Source organism: Pipistrellus hanaki, assembly GCF_964339955.1.
Source record: "Pipistrellus hanaki genome assembly, chromosome: 5".
In the NCBI taxonomy this organism is placed as follows: Eukaryota; Metazoa; Chordata; class Mammalia; order Chiroptera; family Vespertilionidae; genus Pipistrellus; species Pipistrellus hanaki.
The window spans coordinates 61352677-61373010 of NC_140507.1; the positions used below are offsets into that span (position 1 = coordinate 61352677).

The 20334-nt window shown below is 34.7% G+C and overlaps 1 protein-coding gene across 1 annotated transcript in view; it reads left to right on the forward strand.

Moving 5' to 3' along the window:
* ANXA10 (annexin A10) overlaps window positions 1–20334 on the forward strand; it is a gene marked incomplete at its 5' end in the record, with an annotated part of 44026 nt that overhangs the window by 22615 nt on the left and 1077 nt on the right. Inside the window, 8 exons of the mRNA XM_084885316.1 lie at window positions 5267–5380; window positions 7002–7092; window positions 8501–8580; window positions 14150–14203; window positions 14309–14402; window positions 15100–15195; window positions 17767–17825; window positions 19139–19261. Coding sequence (XP_084741442.1) covers window positions 5267–5380; window positions 7002–7092; window positions 8501–8580; window positions 14150–14203; window positions 14309–14402; window positions 15100–15195; window positions 17767–17825; window positions 19139–19261 — 711 coding nt within the window. The remainder of the gene's footprint in view (window positions 1–5266; window positions 5381–7001; window positions 7093–8500; window positions 8581–14149; window positions 14204–14308; window positions 14403–15099; window positions 15196–17766; window positions 17826–19138; window positions 19262–20334) is intronic.

Below are 20334 nucleotides of genomic sequence, written 5' to 3' on the forward strand. Positions count from 1 at the left end.
ATTGTTTTCAGGTTACAGTTAGGGAAGCAGACCCAAAGAGGTTAAGTAACTAATAGGTTACTTTAATGCAATTTCACAACTGGTACTTTGTGTAGTCAGGATTCAAACCTAAGCATTCTACCTTCAGAAACTGTACACTCTAATGGCATCAGATGATACCTGATGACTTTGATTTCACTGACATTTTATAATTTCATTGCAATCTTTTATAAAATCAGTTCACTATAGCTATCTATGCAAACACATACACCTGAGTTACAAAACAAAAATACTAGTATACCACTGCCATCTAGTGGCAGTACTAATATCCATCTACAACGGAAAATATACAGAGGTGTTCAGTATCAGTATACATAGTAAATGAAGACGTATACACAGTAAATGTTTGGGAGGAACAATGATCGAAGAAATGTGAGTAAAGGTTAAATAAAACACGTTTGCAATTCCCAAGCAATCTTCAGCTTGAACATTTTCGTTCTTCTTTAAATATAATCAGTAAATTAAGGGTTTTCTTCCACATTCATTAGTTTCTCCTTTCACTTGTTTATATATTTACTTGTATGTTCTAATAGTATATACTTTATCCTCTGCACATTTTGTATACTGTATACTTTGATAGAGTTAAATTGTGAATTTAGAAACATTTATGAGCAAATCCACATCCTGATAAACTTTGGGAGGAAATCAATGTAAATAATATGGTCATTGAAATCTAGTGTAAAACATGGGAAGATAGAACAGTGCTGGCAACGAATTAATCAACTTCACTCAGAATTAGAGGAAGGCTCATAAAGGAGATAATTCTAACCCTTTGCACTCCAAACCATTCTGGACATTGGCTACCAGCTACTCGACGCTACTTTGCGGCAGAAACGTGCGTTGAAATAACTCAATTCCCCATAATCACTAATAAACTGCAATGTCCCCTGAGAAGGGACATCCGAGTGATATGCTAGAATTCCGATGTCCCCTGAGAGGGGACAGCGGAGTGCAAAGGGCTAATATTCTTACCTTTGTACCAACTGCCAAGTACAATTATTGATCTATTTGCATTTAAATCTTCAAAGTACTGCTACCAACTGTAAATGTCCATAAATGCTGCATTCACCACATATGTGTTATGTTCATCACCTTGATGATATATGACTAGTGACTTCCTATGACCTACATAACATAAAGAGGCTACAAGTCCAAAATGCTCAATTTAAAATACAGGCTCCATCACCCACTTGTTGATTTGTATGCTACTTAAGCTCTACCTGTCACAGTTTTCTCATCTGTACCGTGGGATGATTATAGTTCCTAATTCATAGGCTTGTTGTAACAAATTATTATAGTTATTCTGGTACTCAGACAGTGAACAGTAAGTATTAGTGGTTATTATAATCATCACACTCTTCTGCCTGCTCTGCTTCACGTTCCATTACTGGGGTCTGTCCACTCTGAACTAGAAGGGATATAAGAATAACTAACATTCAAAGGCTTCTTTAAATTAGATTTTGCTTGGCCGATGTGGCTCAGTGCTTGAGCTTCAACCCAGGAACCAAGAGGTCACTGGCTCAATTCCCAGTCAGGGTACATGCCCAGGTTGTGGGCTCTAACCCCAGTGGCAGCTATGCTGATTCATGATGTTTCTATACCTCTCCCTTCCTCTCTCTTAAAAATCAATACAAACACTTAAAAAGTACATCTAAAACATTTAGATTTCAAAACAAATTCAACATTTATTTAGAGCTAGCTTATCCCTTTCATGTAAACAATTTACCCAAGCTAGTGCTTTCTCTGTCCTTAAATATTGTCTATTGTTGATATCTCCCATGCCTTTGTCTAATAAATCATCTTCCAAGGTCTACCTCATATCCACACTTTCCATGAACTCTCATTTTACTGATAGCATCTTTCTTTTATAAATTTCTATAACTTTGTGAATCTCAATAAACTGCTCATGAGAGCCTCATTTTGGCCTTTAATAATATGTACTAGAATAGATTATAGCTTGCTTTAAGTATGTATATACTCTTCATATATATATATATATATATATATATATATATATATATACACATATATACATACTCTTCTTTGCTACTTCAGTGATATTCAGTTGGAGTAAAGGAAAAAGCATTCCACCTCAGAACAGAATATTATATTAAATTTATCTGAATAATTTTGCAAACTCTTCCTCTCAACTAGAATTATCACATGATCCTATTAAATTGGTGTCTAATTATCTTATGGCACCAATATAAATGCTGGATGTACGATTTCCCTACAATATAATAGTATGCAAAAAAATGCTAAAATCTTTGAAATTGGAAGGCCTCTGATTCTTTTTAAATGGCTTTAAATTTTTTTATATGGTAGAAAACATTTTTTACATATAGAAAAGAAACAGGTGTTGTATCCTAAACTTTTTTAAAAACAACAAAATAACTAACTGGAAATCATTTAAGGAAATAACTAAAGGCACACGTCTTCGAAGCGATATCCCATTTTGAAATTTTAAAAATGGTAGGCTAATAAAAGTTAAATTTGCTAACATTAATTAAGGTCCACATCTCTTAGTGATGTATATTGAGGAAACCGTCATTTAAAGAATCCACCGACCAAAGGACTTATATGCATGCATATTGAGCCTAACCAGTGGTCACGGGCAACAAGAGGGGAGGGGTCATGCGTGGGCAGGGGTTTGGGATGGGAATGGAGGGGTGGATGAGGACAAATATGTGATACCTTAATCAATAAAGTAATTTAAAATATATATACAAACATAATAAATAAATAAATAAATAAATAAATAAATAAATAAATAAGGGAGCCATCATCATTTGGTGAATGAACAGAGCACAGGCTTAGAGTTGCTTTGGCACCAAAAGCTGTGCTGGTTCCTGAGTTCCCACAGGAGCGAAGATGCACAACACACAGTTCTGCACTGCGACCCTCATTTAATACTCACATTCTCTCCAAGTGGACAATTCAGTCTCCTTGGATTGACTCATTCACAGGACAAATGCAAAGCACACAGACACTTTTCTTTTTCCGACTGCTTACCTTCTTGGAGGGTGTCCCCGTCAGAGTTCTGCACACTCATTTGTACGTATTTGCCTGATAGGTGGCCTGAGCCAGACTCCTTACTGAAGAATCCGAGGCACGGTCCTCAGAACTGGAATCCCCTGCGGTCCCTAGAACTCTCGAGATCTCGGGAGGTCAGACTTCCACTGGGAAGAGGGAATTGATGGCAGCTGAGCTGCAGGCCAGGCAGATTAGTTCATTGTCTGAGCCACTGCTAAGTCTAAGTGGATCAGAATTCATCCTTTCCCTCCCCCTCTACACACCAAAAACCATCTCAGTATTTCTTCCTCTCTCCTCTTCATATATCTATCACAGATACACATAGAGAGGATTTTAAGGAATTCGCTCACATTATTATCGAGACCGGCAATCTTAAAATCCCTATGCTTGGGCAGTAGGCTTGGGGAGGGTTTGCAGTTTAGTTCCAAAGGTGGTCTGCTGGCAGAATTCTCTTTTCCTGGGGATGCAGGTCTGTTTTTATTAAGGCTTTTAATTGACTGAGACCCACCACATTACGGAGAATAATCTGCTCTACTCAAAGTCGACTGATTTAAATGTTAAACCCATAAAAAAATACCTTTACAGTAATAGTAAGGATAATGATTGGACAAATAGCTGGGTCAAACATTAACACATAAAATGATGTCACGTTGACACAAAATGAACCTCACAAATGTCTTCTCTACCTCCCATCACAATACCTCTTGTTTTGTCTTCTAAACACGATCCAATCCCTAATCCTGAAATTAATTCAGATAAGTGATCAGAATGGATCTCTTATCTGAATTATTTCCACCCTCTTGTACTACTGCTTTAGGAACTTAGGTAAAAAATTCTATTGAAAGCCCTAGAAAGTATAGTTGCTCACATTTTTACTTATGTTATCTTGGGTTTGTGGAATGTGAATCTCCTTGGAAACATGGTCTATGTTGTATTTCTCCCTCACCACCATGTCTAGAAAACAGTATTAAATAAATATTAAAATAATATTCATTGAGTTCCTGTGGATATGAGAACAAAAGCTTTACAAGCCCATATGCTCATATCTGTTTTATTTATTGCTGTAGCCCCAGTACTTGGAAGAGAGCCTGGTTCATAATAGCATCTTAAGAGCTATTTGGTAAAGAAATTAGAAAAAAAATCACTGGCAAATAATGAGGAAATTAAACAGAACATAAGCTCCAAGAAAATTGAGATTTTATGGTTTTATATGTACTCCAGACACCTGACGCAACTCTGGCCATAATTGCTCATTAAATGAATTGCATTGACCCTAATGAAAATTCAACAGATTTTCTGTATTACTAATTACCATCTTGTGGAAGAATGCCTCTACTCACTGAAAAAAGAAAAATTAAATTATAGGAGAGGTGCTGTTAGATATAAAATTAAAATTATAACTATTTTGTTTACATTGTATGAAAAGCTATTATGTTGAACCGCCTCATTCTATTTTTGAATCACCTCAGAACTAAAATATTGCGTAATTTAAGGAAACATTGACTGTACTTCATACATTTTAGTATAAAATGATAAATTTTAAACAAATATCTTTTTAACTGTACAAAAGATAAACAACATATATGTTTTAAAATACTCTCCCTATACTAAATAAAATAAAAGTCCAAGTAAAATAATCAATTTCATACTTTCATATATGTCTTAAAAGGTCAATTCAGCATGCTTGTATTAATGTGGCTATTTGAAGAAAAGTCTAAGGTTACTAAAATCATCTACACAGGCTTTTTGGCAATAGTATAACCTGGAGCCCCTGCTGAGTGACTGCTACAATAATGAAATGAAATGAAATGAGATAAAATAACATATTTTATTTAAGGACTAATGTTTCATTAATTCCACACAAGAAAACTAAGAGCTCCTAATCAACATGTTTGTAGATTTCAACTTTTATTTATCTTCACACTGAGGTCAAAGAGGGTTGGGCTGAGATTAGGGAAAGAATATTGTTCCTTGTTTGTTGATTAGAATATCCATATAGATGACATCTCATTTTCAAACCCTCAAGTCCATCATCTTGTATAATCCATGTATATATGTATGAATCAAAACCAGACTTGTTATTAAGTGAAATGACATAGAAAAGGAAATTTTACTAGAAGACTTACGCAATTATCCCATTCCTCTTATAAGTTGGTAACTGATACAATAAAAATATTCACTTTTTCCCTCATAGGATCTGATTGGTGACTTGAAGGAGAAGCTGTCAGATCACTTCAAAGAAGTTATGGTTGGCCTCATGTACCCACCACCATCTTATGATGCTCACGAACTCTGGCATGCCATGAAGGTAGTGGTCTGATGCAGAAATAGACCTGTAACAGGTAGAGGCCCATATATTGGTAGAGAAGAAAGTGCCCTGTGATGTTGTTACACAGGATCTGGAAGGACAAAGGGAATATCTGAGCAAAGAGGAGACCGTGGGAATGCGGTGGTCAGGAGAAGTGGCCCTGTTAGGAGAGGGTCCTCTGGAGGTCACAGGGTGGGACTAGCCTGTTCTTTTGTTAGACTCAGGCTCCCTGGCCCAGCTGAGCTACCAAAAGGAAAAAATAAATAAGCTTCAGGGACTTATTCAAATTCTCCCTCCCCATCATGTATTCTTACATTAAGGGGAAATGCTATGTCACATGAATCTCTTTAAATTATTTGTTTAAAAAAATTGGCTTCTGAAGTAAAAATAGGATACTGAGTCAGAAACAGTATATAGATGACATCTTTATTTGGATATTTTTGTGATCTTAAGTTAGTCCTTTACAAAAAAAAATACTGCTGAAATTTATCTAAATGTTACTTCTGAAGGATTAGGATCTTCTTTTTCACAGGAAAATAATTTTTATGAAATAAATTGACTACAGATTTGTTAGAAATTTTGTTGACTAGGGATAGGGAACAAAAAAAGAGTTTTAACATCTTTCCAAATGCTGATATTAAACACCTGCAGGACTGTTGAAATCACTCCAATACAATGCCTGCCAATGACCAGATTACCACCATCTGTGAACAATGTGGGACAAGAAAGAGGAAAGGAACAAAAGTGAAGGGAACCTGGATTTTAGCCAGCGCATATTTGTAGATCAGAATAGGCATTGTGTAAAATTCATATGAATTTCAACTGATTGCTTTTTTAAAGTTACATATGTCAATTCCAACATCTTGCAAAATCCGTGATTAAAAGCTATAAGAAGATCATGTTACTGTTTAGATGAAACTGTAATATTTTATCTATATCACATAGAACAGTAGTAAGAATTTCTGAAGCTTTTCCAAAAAAGATGTGCTGTCTTTAAAATTACTATCAGAGAAGAATACAAAGCAGGGAAAGATAGACTTACAGTTGTGAATACTCGAAACAGAGGTTATTCCTGTATTAATTATTTACAGTTCTTCACATGGAAAACAATACAATACAATACAATACAATACAATTATTGTATTGTTTTCCATGTGAACTGTAAACCTACTTTTGCCCCATGCTGTATATGCGTTAGGCTGCAAGAGACCATGGAAAGTACCCAATTCAAATGTTTAGGCAAACAATACAAAAATTCTATATCTAGGAAAAGTCCCTAAACATCCTTAGGAAATTAAAAGCCCAGCTTGCCAAAATTTTGATATTTGAGCAGCAAAAACCAGTGTCCTGAGCATTGTTTAAATATCTTTTCCCACATTATTTAGAAATGCCCAAGTTGTTTTATTCGGAACACATATCAAATAATATTATCTTCTCAGGGTGAAACAGCTGGTAAATAGCAGAGTCAGACTAAATCGGGCTTACCTAGAACCCAAACACACTTCTTTTGGCCTCTGCCACCTCTCAGAATTCCAGAAAGGCTATATCCCTTTATTCTGCATAAGGTGCACTATTATTCCCAGTGCAATACCTTGATATTTCTCTCTTTCTGTCTTTCCAGGGAGTAGGCACTGAAGAGAATTGCCTCATTGATATATTAGCTTCAAGAACAAATGGAGAAATTTTCCAAATGCGAGAAGCCTACTGTTTGCGTAAGGAAATAAACGTATTTACACACATATCAACCTTATATTTTTCAAATAACAGAATTATTTATGTATTTTAAAGTATTTTCTAAGACACTGTTATATTTGAAATATAAAAACGATATACTCATTAAATAAAAGTGATGATTAGGGTATTAAAAATGAAATGATTGCTGTGGCTGGTTTGACTCATTTGATTGGGTGTCATCCTGTGTACTGAAAGATTGCTGGTTCGATTCCCCATCAGGTTGTGGGCTCAATTACCAGTAGAAAGTGTGCAGGAGGCAGCCAATTGATGTTTTGGCTCTCACACCGATGTGTTTCTCTCTCTCTTCCTCTCCCTTCCTCTCTCTCTCTCTCAAAAAAAATCTATATATTAAAAATTATTTAATTAAAAATGAAACTATTCCTAGGGGTGTCGAACTCAATCAGAGAAGGGGCCAAAATCTAAAATCCAGCCTAAATCGCGGGCCGAATGGTTTACTGAACAGTCATAAACTGACAATGTCATAAACTGACAGCGGAGTGCAGTGATGACAGCAAGTGATGACAGGCATTATTGCAAGGCCTGGCGGGCTGGATTTGGCCCGCGGGCCTTGTGTTTGACACATGTGCCTTAGACAATCAAATGAAGCATTTTTTTTTCCAGGAAAATAATTACAAGTTGCTTCTATGAGGTGAATGTTTACATTAAGACAGGAAAGTGCCCAGCACAGTGGTTCAGGGATCATTTTAACTCTTATTCAGGAGAGACCAGATACATAGACAAAACAAAGCAATGTGCAATAACTACTCAGCTAGTTGTACAAATATGGGTAACTACTTCACTTTATATAAATTTTGCAATCACTATAATCTACCTCAAAATCAGGTTTTTACACATTTTTAAAGTAGAGAGGTTAACTATTTTCATTTTCAAAAAGGTTTTATGTATTCAGCATTATGTGACATTGAATGTCAAGAAAATGTCCCAGGCAGTCTGCTATGGTGCATTTGAACAAAAACAAATCGTTCCCAAAGGGAATGAAGTAAGACCCTTCACTGAAAATATTAAGACAAAGCACTGGAAAAACGCTCTGGGGAGAGCAGCAGTCTATGGAAATATAATTTATCATTCTAAATTTTGAGGATTAGAAAGTGTGAAATGACTTTCAATACTGTTTTTCAACTTTGGAATGAAGATAGTATTTTTTTAAGAAAACAGCCCCATGCCAACGTTACTGTTATGTGGGTTAGCTGTTTATTGGCTTCTTCTGAGTAGAACATATGAAAGGACAAAGAAATGTCAACAAATCGATTGTATTTTCTTTGTTTTCCACTCTCAACTGAAGAAGTAGCATTAAATTATTCAAATTACATCGATATATGGTTCTATAATAACTCATAGCTTTAACATGGGTGTTTCCTTATTCAGAGTACAGCAGTAACCTTCAAGAAGACATCTACTCAGAGACCTCAGGACACTTCAGAGATACTCTCATGAACTTGGTTCAGGTATGATACTCAAAATTTTACATCATTTTGCACTATTAAAAATATATGTTTCATTTTCATAAAACAGAACAGAAACCTCCATATTACTCTAGTTTAACAGTAAATTCTATATAATAGCATTTACTAAATACCAACTCAATTCAAGGCACCATAATAGGTTGGGTATAGAAAGAAGCAAATATAAATAGTATACCATCTCTGTAATTTTGCTGTCTTCCTCATTTGGAGGGGGGGATTCCTATGTCAAATCAAATACAGAAGGTATAGTTTCCTTTGATGTGATGAAAAACTTCCTACTGCACTTTACACGTATTTTGTATGACTTAATTAATGGATGAATACATATATTGCCAGGTTAGGGCACAAAATAACCATTCCATTCATTGCCAGGAAGCATGGATTTTAATTCTTTGTGTGTATGTATGTGTGTGTATGCCCACGTTATTGTCAGTTTTGAATTAGGAATAAAGGAGCACAAAATAAAACATTGAGAAATCCAAGTAGATATTTCCCCACGTTGAGGAGAATGGTCATTAACACCGATTGGGTTCCTTCATATTGTTCAATTGAAAAGAGTGGCACACTCCTAAGCAAATAAAATTTAAAATTTCAATTAAAAACAAAATTAACAATTTGTTTTATTGTGTTTTGTTTCCTATTTGACTTTATTTAGATTTGTGTGGTTTGGCTGCATAGTTCATAAGGTGCCCATATCACCAATCTCAGTGAATCAACTCCTACTCTAAGGATCTAAATCTAAAATTGTAACATCAATGAAGAATAGAAAGTTTGATTTTTTTTATAACCCAACTTGAGTTCTGTGTAACTTTAGAAATAAGCTTATTTTATTTTATTTTTATTTTTTTAATATATTTTATTGATTTTACACAGAGAGGAATTGAGAGGGATAGAGAGTTAGAAACATCGATGAGAGAGAAACATCGACCAGCTGCCTCTTGCACACCCCCCACTGGGGATGTGCCTGCAACCAAGGTAGTGCCCCCAACCAAAATCAAACCCGGGACCTTTCAGTCTGCAGGCTGACGCTCTATCCACTGAGCCAAACCGGTTTTGGCATGAAATAAGCTTATTTTAATTTGTAAGAAAAGTTTAAGTGATTGTAGGGAAAGTTAATAATCATGATTAACATTTAAAAATAATCTCACTTGTCATGACAATTGAAAACTTTCTAACTATTTTTAATATATTTTTATTGATTTCAGGGAGAAGGAGAGAGAGACAGAAACATCAATGATGAGAGAGAATCGTTAATCAGCTGCCTCCTTCATGCCCCTTATTGGGGACTGAGCCTGCAACCCAGGAATGTGCCCTGCCCAGGAATTGCATAGTGACAGCCTGGTTCATAGGTCAACGCTCAACCACTGAGCAACACCAGCCAAGCTTCTAACTTTTAAATGTCATAAAATTAATTTTAATTAAAACGTTCTCTCAATTTAGAAGGGTCATCATTTTTTAATTTTCAGGTAATGATGCTATATAATATAAATTTAAAAAAATAATTTCCAATAAAAATTTTACATTGGTATATGTATTGTTGATAATAGAAGAGTAAAGCAAATAATTCCATTGTAAATTTATGAGATGCATTCTGATATATTTTCTTTATATCCACATAGAAATGTATTTTACTTATTGAAGAAAAATATGTTTTCCAAAAGAAAAAAAAAATTTTTTAGGCCTACTGTATCAGAGCTACATAGACTACTGTATCAAGGTCCAGCTTCTCCTTCTGCCAAATTCTGCTTCCTTTCTCTCCCTTCTATCTCTGTTGATCCCAAGCACATTCCGTAATAAACAAGAGCATGCTGATCTCCAGCTCAGAGCCACCTTCCCAGGGAACCCAACTGGCTATAACTGTTCCATTGAGAGATGAGGAGACTGAAGCCCTAGGGAAGTTGAATGGCCTGTCCAACATTATACGTTCCCTACATGGGAGGGCTAATATGAAAACAGACGTTAGCACTCTATACCTCCATGGTTCACTTTAATTAACTTCCAACCCCACTTGATTGCACTCCAGTTCTACTTCTATTTGGTAAAATGTCAATGACCAATGCACAAATAACCTCTTAGACAGAATCTCTGCCCTCCTTAAAGGTTGAGCTATTAACCACCTAAAAGTAACTGACATCTAAGAGTCAGGATCACAGTGTATTTTTATAAAGCAAACATTCTTATATTTCAGGGTGAAAAAACACTTCTAAAAATTAGACATGAGAGAAAATAAATCAGAAGAGGGAAAAACAATGGAATAATATTTTCTCTTGATATAATACAGAAGTCAATCTTATTCATAATTGCAGTTCCTTTTCCCTGAAATTAAACAATAATGCTTTGTTATTATAGGGTCTATAATTATCTTTATCTATATATATAATAGTATTATCTATATAGACACATGTATTTTAAAATAAGACACAACAATTTATTTCAGCACTTGGTTTTACCTAATTTGTATTAAAACTTTACAGGATAAAGTATAACTTATTAAGTTCAATTTCTAGAGTTTAAATTTTAAGTGTGTGTATGTGTGTGTGTGTGTGTGTGTGTGTGTGTGTGTGTTTGACATTTAAATAGCTTTTCAGTGAAATAAAATGTTCCTATCACAACAGAATATTAAAAATGAGGGTAGAGACCTAGATTTTATCAGAAGCCAAGAAAATTAATGAAGTTTACTTAAAGATTATATACTTATAGGATTTTACATTTCCCTTAAAATTTAAAATGTACTTTACATGTATAAAATGTATATTTAATAGAAATTATTTTACTCATAATAGAAAATAGAATAAAAAAAGCATGAAGATAGGTATCTTCATATAATCCCCCTTAATATTCATCTTTTTTGGAAATCAAAAGTTCATGATAATTCATACTTCTTAGTAAAATGTATAATTTACCTTAAATTTAAAATATTTTGAAGATATTTCACTGGCTCTTCAGTTTGGAACTCCTGATTTATGATTTGACTCAGTATATTGAAAAGATTGGAAGAAGATATAAAGTGAATTAGGAAACTGAGAAAGTTCATCCCTTCTCCTGACCACTGTCTGTGGGGTACACCATTTCACAGAGAATCTATCTAAATATTTTACAAAAAGAAAATGGAGTTCATTCTTAAAGGGGTGTGAAATTTAGAGCTGATAAGTTTCAATCAGATAATTGAGGGGTGCTGCCATGTAACCATATCGCTTCAACCTTCTTGTTAGGATTATTATTCTCTCAGTCCCTATCTGCTTGTCTATCTATCATCTATCATCTCTGTAAAACAATAAGGTATGTATTAGATATCTGTTTCTCTGGCTCTGTTATAATTTCTCTGTATGTCCTTGGATTTATGATTTAACCTTTTTGTGATTCAGATTAGAGAAATTCATTCTGTAAATTACAGGATGTGAACCCATTCTTCTTGCAATGCCTTCCTAATACAAGTACTGTAAATTTCTTCAATTTCAATTATTAATATTACATTCTCTTCCTCCATCTGCATAGTGACTTTCAAAATCAGAGAAAAGACTGTCCATGGCTTTCACCTTTTTTCACATCCTGAAAATTAAGACACACCTCCTTTTGTGGATTAACAGAGATGGAGGGAATCAGAGCACTGGAGCCTAAGGTGTTCATGCAAGGGGAAGTCCTGAAAATCCCTGTCAGATTTTCTGGGAGAGAAGATCTTTCACTGAATCTATAGAGTATTTTCCCTCAGGGCTATTTCTAATAAAGTGATAACTCAGCCAGAAAACGTTCCTCTTGAAAACTAATGCCAATCATTAAACTGGGCTCATAATACTTCCTGTGTGCTTTTATTAAACCAGATTTACAGGAGATCTAATTATCTGTCAAATAATGAAAAATGAGTCACTTGGAGATTAATTAATCAATATATGTAATTCACACTGGAGATGATAAATGTTTTCACAGAGAAAGCATGGAAACTAGCCAACTGGAAGCTTACTCCTCATCGTGGCTGTCAGGATCCTCCTTGTGACAGTTTCTCAGACTTGTACAGTGAGGCCTCAGGGGATGTCATTGCCCAGAGCCTCCAGTGATCATTTGTAGTCAGCGTACCTGCTCCAAGTATTCTCAGCTATATTTTAATCCCCTTTATTTCAAATTTCCTTTCACGTTTTTATTTTGCCCCTAATCCAAATTCTGTACTCATTTATTCCATTTATCTGGCATTTACATCTTAGGCTGTTTTTTATGTGACATCAGATTGATTCTGCCTTGGTGGCAAACACTAAATCACAAAGCTATTCACATCCTTTTATTCTATCAGTTTCCCTCAAGTGCTCTGAGCACTGTGGTAACTTGAAGATAACATAACATCCATATCTTACTAATCAATGAAAGTATGTTCACTTTAAATGTTGTCTTCTATTTCTTGCTCATCTATGTATAAAGCACTGTTTTTTTTAGGTAAGTATACAGATTTTTAAAATAAGAATTACAAAGCACCTGATATTGTAATGTGTCTGACAAGCTCGGTAAGTTTTTCTTTATCTGTACTCCGCTAGATGACACATATGCACAACTTCTGAGTTATGATTTAAACATACTAAATTTCCAAGGGCTACACATGTACTCACAAGAAAATTTCACTTGGAATGATTTGATCTTTCCCATTTGTCCTCAATTTTTGATTCGCAAGGGGGGAGAACCAATATTTAATCTAATACGGAAATTAAATATATAGAATATGTGGAATAGTTAATGTGAGAGTATATGTTCAATAGCATTTATATGTTTACTGAGTTAAACACTCAGCTGTCAGATTTCCGGCCCTTCTTTCTCTTTCTCTTTAAGAAGGCACTTGGTGGAGAGGTGAGTGTGGATTATGAGATGTCTTGGCAATAGGAGAGCAACAGTGTCCCCAGAAAAAAGAAAGAAAAAGCCTTTTCTCTGGATCTCAACCCAAATGAAAGGTTAAATAAACTGATAACCTCTCTCTCCCACCTCCTTCTTCCCTCTTGCCTGCATATTACTCAGCGACCAGAGGGTCCTGCATGGGGTCCTCCTATTTTGAAATGCACATCCCTTAAATCAACTTGGCCATGTCTGTTCTTTATATAATGAAGAGATGGGGAAAAAACAAATCACAAAATATTGGCACCCCAACAAATCTAGATTTCATGGTTATTTTATTGTTGCATATATCTTACTCATGTGTCGGAGACCTAATGTTAACTCCTTCTTCCTCTGTGCATTTTCACTCTAACAATGTTAAATCTCATCTCTACCACCACTCACGGCCAGGCACTGGATGCTCTTTTTTATGGCAGAGAAGATAGTGCACAGAAAGTGACGAACACTTCAACATCTTTGAAATATTACCACTACTGCAAAGAAAAACAAAAAGTACCCACATTTTAACAAAAAAAAAATATTTCATAAAGTATTCAAGGAAGACAAGGCTAACTGTAAATAACGATAGAACTTTCTTAGGAATTACCAGTGAGTTTGCGATTCAAAGGTTTCATTCCAATAATTCTATATGAATTGTCAATTAAGAACAGTTAACAAAGGAAAACCCATGCTTACTTTACAGGGAAGCAGACAGGAAGGTTACACAGACCCTGCCATGGCTGCTCAGGATGCAATAGTAAGTAGAACCAGATCTCCGAATGACTGTCAAGAACCATTGGTTATTAAACTGGTCTGGCTTGGGGAGGTTCTGGTGCTACTTCCTGCACGCCTGATGTTTCAGGTCCTGTGGGAAGCCTGTCAGCAGAAGACGGGGGAACACAAAACCATGCTACAAGTCATCCTGTGCAACAAGAGTTACCAGCAGCTGTGGCTGGGTAATTAGTAATCAGGCTTCTTTTCAGATACTTAACTGATTATATAATAGAAAGCAAGTAGTTAAGTGGGGGAAAAAATAGGAGTGGGGGAAATGTTACATATAAATAGAAGAAAACCAGTTAATTATCTCAAAGGTACAGATTTGAAATTGTGTTTATACAGACATGCTTCACCTAAACACATTACTAAAGAAATAAAGTTACCTTATAATTTTATTCTTTTTCAATAACTGAATATAATCTTTAAATAATGAACCTTTAAAAAGCATCTCTTTATTTTTTTTCCTTTATTGATTAAGGTATTTCATATATGTCCTTATTGCCGTACCCCCCCCCCATAGTGAACATAATTTAATCAGCCCATTGTGAGTCAAGATCATTACTATGGACATCATGAATTATGTGAAGCTGCTGTATTGATCTAAAAGTTGCATTCAGATTAGTTTGCACTTTAACTTCCCCCAAATCGCTGTACCTTTGTGTTTCTCTTATTTTTTAAATTCTTTTATGTTTTCTTACCTATATAATACATACAGAAATATATTTAAAAAAAATTAAAAGGTGATTTACTTCAACCCAGCTCCCACCCCTATATTTTATTTGCCTTCCCTGTGTATAGTAATGTAATCAATATTTGTATTTTAAATGTATCATATTTGCAAATCTATGTCTATTGAATTATATCAATTTGTTAAAGTGTTCCAGGAATTTCAAAATATTTCTGGACAAGACATCGTGGATGCCATTAATGAATGTTATGATGGATACTTTCAAGAGCTTCTAGTTGCCATAGGTAAGTAATAATTTAGTTAGTGTATGGCAGGCCTTTTATTCCACTACCAATGTTGATTGGCTCTGATTATGTTAAAGAAGCATTTATGTTAAAGTAAGCTATTTATGTTAAAGTAAGCTATTGGTTGAGTCACTTTCTCCTAAATTTAATTATTTAGAAGGAATGGTAACTTTATAGAGGCAAAGTTCATCAGCTACAGATTCAATGCACTAAACTGGCACACTGACCACTTTAATGAATGAATACACTTCCCTAATAGCTGGCTCAACTTCCATACAAAGAAACATTGGATTCTCAAATGTTTTTTTTCTCTCTCTCTCTCTTTTGCTCTCTCTCAGATAATTGGGATATCACACCTTTAAATTCATTTGTTTCCCATTCCCTTGTTAAAGAGCAGATTAATGCTAGCAATATGGGTTCTTTTTTTGCATGAGGAAAATAGTGTTTTGTTACCATGTCTAATAAATGTATGCCTTTAGGGGTAAGTCTTACTATAGAAAAAGATTTTCCAAGATGTTCCTTTAGCGGTGGTTTCTTCAGGCTACAGTGAGGGAGTATACTTTCTGCTTCTGCCTAAGTGAATAAAATTATCCCTATATAAAGGAGAAACAGTAGTAACTACCCATAAAAACTACTATTAACTTCCCATGCTTTCCTCTGTGCTGTGCTGTGAATTGAGAGCACACATTCAAAGACTACCAATGAGGAGTCGTTTTGATATGTTGCTTTTAGTAGGCAAACATTAAATACTCAGACATTTGTTGAACAGATGACTATTGTGATTTTTCCATCCCTAAAGTGACAAAGACATGCATGGGCAAGGAAGCTGAAAAATAACAGAATTTTAAGAAATTTTAAGCTAGGGTTCCATAAAAAAAGGTTTGGTGGTCTCTATGAAATCCCTAAAATAGTATACAAAAAAATGAATACTTGTGTATTTTCCTGAGAATAAGGTGCATATATTTCAGTACATTTTTAATATAATAATTCCATACTTACATCAAAACTCCTCATTTTGCATACAAAGTCTAAGGAGGTTAAGCAACTACTCCAAAGTCTATCAACTAATTAGCAATCAAGGTATAACTAGAACCCATGCCATCTGAATCTCAAGATAGAGCTCTCTGTCCATTAGACTGCAGCCGCAAACAAAGGAAAAAAAATAAAGAACCCTTACCATTTGCAACAGCATGGATGGACCTGGAGAGCATTATGCTAAGCGAAATAAACCAGTTAGAGAGATATAAATATCACATGATCTCATTTGTGGAATATAATAAACAATATAAATTGATTAACAAAAATAGATCCAGAGACAGAGAAACACTGAATAGACCATCAAACTTCAGAGGGAAGGCAGGGGAGTGGAGGGTAGGAGATCAACCAAAGGACTTGGATGCATGCATATTGGCATAACCATGGACACAGACATTAGGGGGCTAAGGGCATGTGCCGGGGCGGGGGGGGGGAAGGGTGGCCAGGGAGAGGTCAATGGAGGAAAAAGGAGACATATGCAATGCATAAGTAATACTATATGGAATATTTAAACAATAAAGAATTTAATTTAAAAATTTTTTAAATAAAATACACACACGTAATCAATATTTGTCTTTTAAATGTATCATATTTGCAAATCTATAATATTTCTATTGAATTATATCAATTTGTTAAAGTGTTCCAGGAATTTCAAAATACACACACAAAAACAAAACAACAACACAAAGCAGTGGGCATGAGACAGGAAACAGTGAACATTAGGGGGGAAAAAAACAATTTAACTGCTTCATTCTTTCGTATTGATTATTTGCTATTCTGGTCATTGATTTAGGCACTGCAGATGGGACAATAAAACAACAAAAGCAAAAGCCCCTGTCCTTAAGACACTTACATTCTAGCAGGATTCTATTTATTTTGCATAGAAATTATAGACTTACATACTTTACTCATTCCTTTCTTAATTTATTTACTCAAGTAAACAATATTGAATGTCTATGATCGTCAACTGACTTTCATCAGGGACTACTGTTGACTAGAGTCTAGGCTGTTCTAATGCCATCATGATTTGGATGAAATGATTTCTAACACTGGTGTAGACCAGCTATTGTCCATATAGTTTCTCTTTGAGAGATTTTAGATCTATTCACAAATATATACCCTAAAAATAGTGATCAGGAAGATGAACAACTTGCAAGGGGCTATGTCACATTGAGTTCTACAGTAATAAAAATCTATAACAGTGGTGGTAACGTGGGTCTTTTTGAAGCTCTATTAATTTTCAGATAAAGAGGACACATTTTATGAAGGAAATAAGAGAGTTCCAAGAGATAGAGATAAATGAAAATCTGAATTAATCATTATAATATTGTTTTGTTACACTTTTATTGGTTACTACTAATCTCAATGTTGAAATTGCAATACACTATATAATGACAGATGCTATATAGACTCACAAAGACCTTTCCAAGACCGTAATGGAAAAAAAAATAAAGTGTGCTTATTGTTTCTCAAATTTTGAAGAAAATATATATTGTCACTTTCAAACTTTCTTTTTTCTCTCTCTGATTTTTGTAGTTCTCTGTGTTCGAGACAAACCAGCCTATTTTGCTTATAGACTACATAGTGCAATCCATGTAAGTATGACCCACATCTTTAAAAATGTTCTCCTGAAGTCATGTCTACTTCCTCGAATTACTAGTTTTACTTCCATTATTTAAATATTGATTTTAATTTTTAAAATTGTATACAAATATACTCATTTAATATGAGCAAATATGTTCAAGTGAAAACTATAGTATCTACCAAAATGATACCCATCAAATAAAAATAATCCTCTGCTTTCTATATCAAATTGAGGAAGCTAAGAAATGCAGTTCCTTGGGACCTATCTTCTTCATGTGCTTTAGCATTTCTCAGCAACTAAACAAACTGGTAAATCCAAATGCTTTGTTCTTTTTTCCTTAATCCTCACCCAAGGACATGTTTATTGATTTTAGGAAGAGAGAGAGAGAGAGAAAGAAAGAGGTTGCCTCTTGTATGAGCCAACCCAAAACCTAGGTATGTGCACAGAACGATGATGCTCTATCCAACTGAGTCACCAGGTTGGGCTAAAATGCTTTTGTATCTTGCTAAAGACCTTAACCTCATACTTATATGCAAGTGCAAAACATATGGCATAGAACAGAAAATGTCAAAACATTACAAACTCTCCATAAGAAATTGCACATTCCTGAAATGGGAACATAATGACAATTATTGACTCTAATTATGCCCAAATGAGGGCTACTTATTCTTCTGCTAAATAAAAACTGCACCCCTGCTGTGTGTTGCAATGTAAAAAGGAGGTTATGTGTACCCCCAAATGGTTTGAAAATAAACAGGGGATTGTATATTTATCAAGTAATCAAATTTGTTATACACGAGGCTCTTAATTGTAAAATATTGGTCAAAAGCTGTTTTTACCACTCTGAGCCAAATAAAGTCTTTGTGTTTTCCTCCAGTGAATGATATATGAGTTAATATGGAAATTTGATTAGATCATTCATTTTAGTCACCTCAAATTAGGTAAAGCTTGTTAGTGGGCCTGTGCCTAAAACATTCAGACATCAAATATTAGCTTATGCTGACTGTCCACTGGATGTCACCATTCCTCCATTTAAAGAGACAATTTAAAATTTACTTGTAAAACAGTATTCTTTCTGAAGTTAGTATACAAATATTGATTTTTTAAAAAAATTTTCAGTATGTGAGCTTAAATCAGCAAATATTTCAAGTACCTGACATTTTAATTTTTATAATTGAATCTGACCGGGGCACTCCCTGGATGGTTGAGGGGTACAGGGAGAAGAGCAAATTGCCATAGAAAAGAGGAAGGGTCTATGTTACACAGATGAACTGGAAGGTACTGTTTTCTAATTTTTTTTCTTCCCTTTTCTGTATCTTTTAGGACTTTGGTTTCCACAATAAGACTTTAATTAGGATTCTCATTGCCAGAAGTGAAATTGACCTGATGACCATAAGGAAACGGTACAAAGAGAGATATGGAACATCCCTATTTCATGAGATCAGAGTAAGTCTCCCACACATGATTTATTTTGACCCCTCATTCATTCTTTTTGAAACTTAAAAATAAGAGCTTTAACTTAAATAACTTCATGCTAGACTCTAAAAAGTTAAGTAAACTGACAGGGATAATGGACTTCAGTACATCAGGCAGTCTTTACTGCAGCAACAGTGCTAACTGAGGAAATCCCTCCACATCACTTACAGATCTTACTCCTCTCTCACATGTTTTAAGCAAACATCATTGATGTAGTCATGCAAAACATTAATTTCCTAATTGTGTATTGTGTTTTATGAGCTGAATGCTGAAGTACTAAAGTATGATCAACATTGAGAAAAATACATTTTGCAACAAGACCACACTGTGAAGAGGTTTCTAAGATCAGTTCTGCTGTCCTCTCTTATTGTCATAGTAGGCAGGACAGCAAAGATGGTCATTTGGAGGAATTTAATGCTAATATGTAAAATTCTATACATTCCCATCCCTTTAGCTTTTGAAGAGGGAAGAAGTAATGATTCAGAAGTAAACAAGCCAGTTTTATCATTCTGATATGTCTAAACTTTACCCTGGATTTTAATAAAACCTAGCAAAGAATTATCATACTACATAGAACCACCTATGTAATTTGAGGTACCCAATGGAAAATGAAAATGTTTGATCCCTTTTACAAAAATAGTATAAAGAATTTTATGATGGCACCAGTGGAACATTGTAAGCACAGGCCCTGAGGATATATTTTAAATTCTATTTCCCACATGCTTACCTTGTTCACAGCGGTTTCCACTGAAATGTTCAATTGCATGAATGGCTTTTTAATAGAAACCGAGATCCAGAAGCAACTCTACAACCCAAAGATCAAGAGACCACAAAAACAGAATACCTTATAGGCCCTTGAGTAGCCAAAGTGATTTTTAGGAGGAACAGTTTGGGTAAACCAGTTGAGATAAATCTTATTCCTGGGTCTTTGATAAAATTCTTCCTATACCACCTTCAAACCCTAAATTTTAGTGATGATACATATTTGTCATTGAGAAATGCATCTCATAACTCATTTCCGAACTAAATAAACCAATTATAAT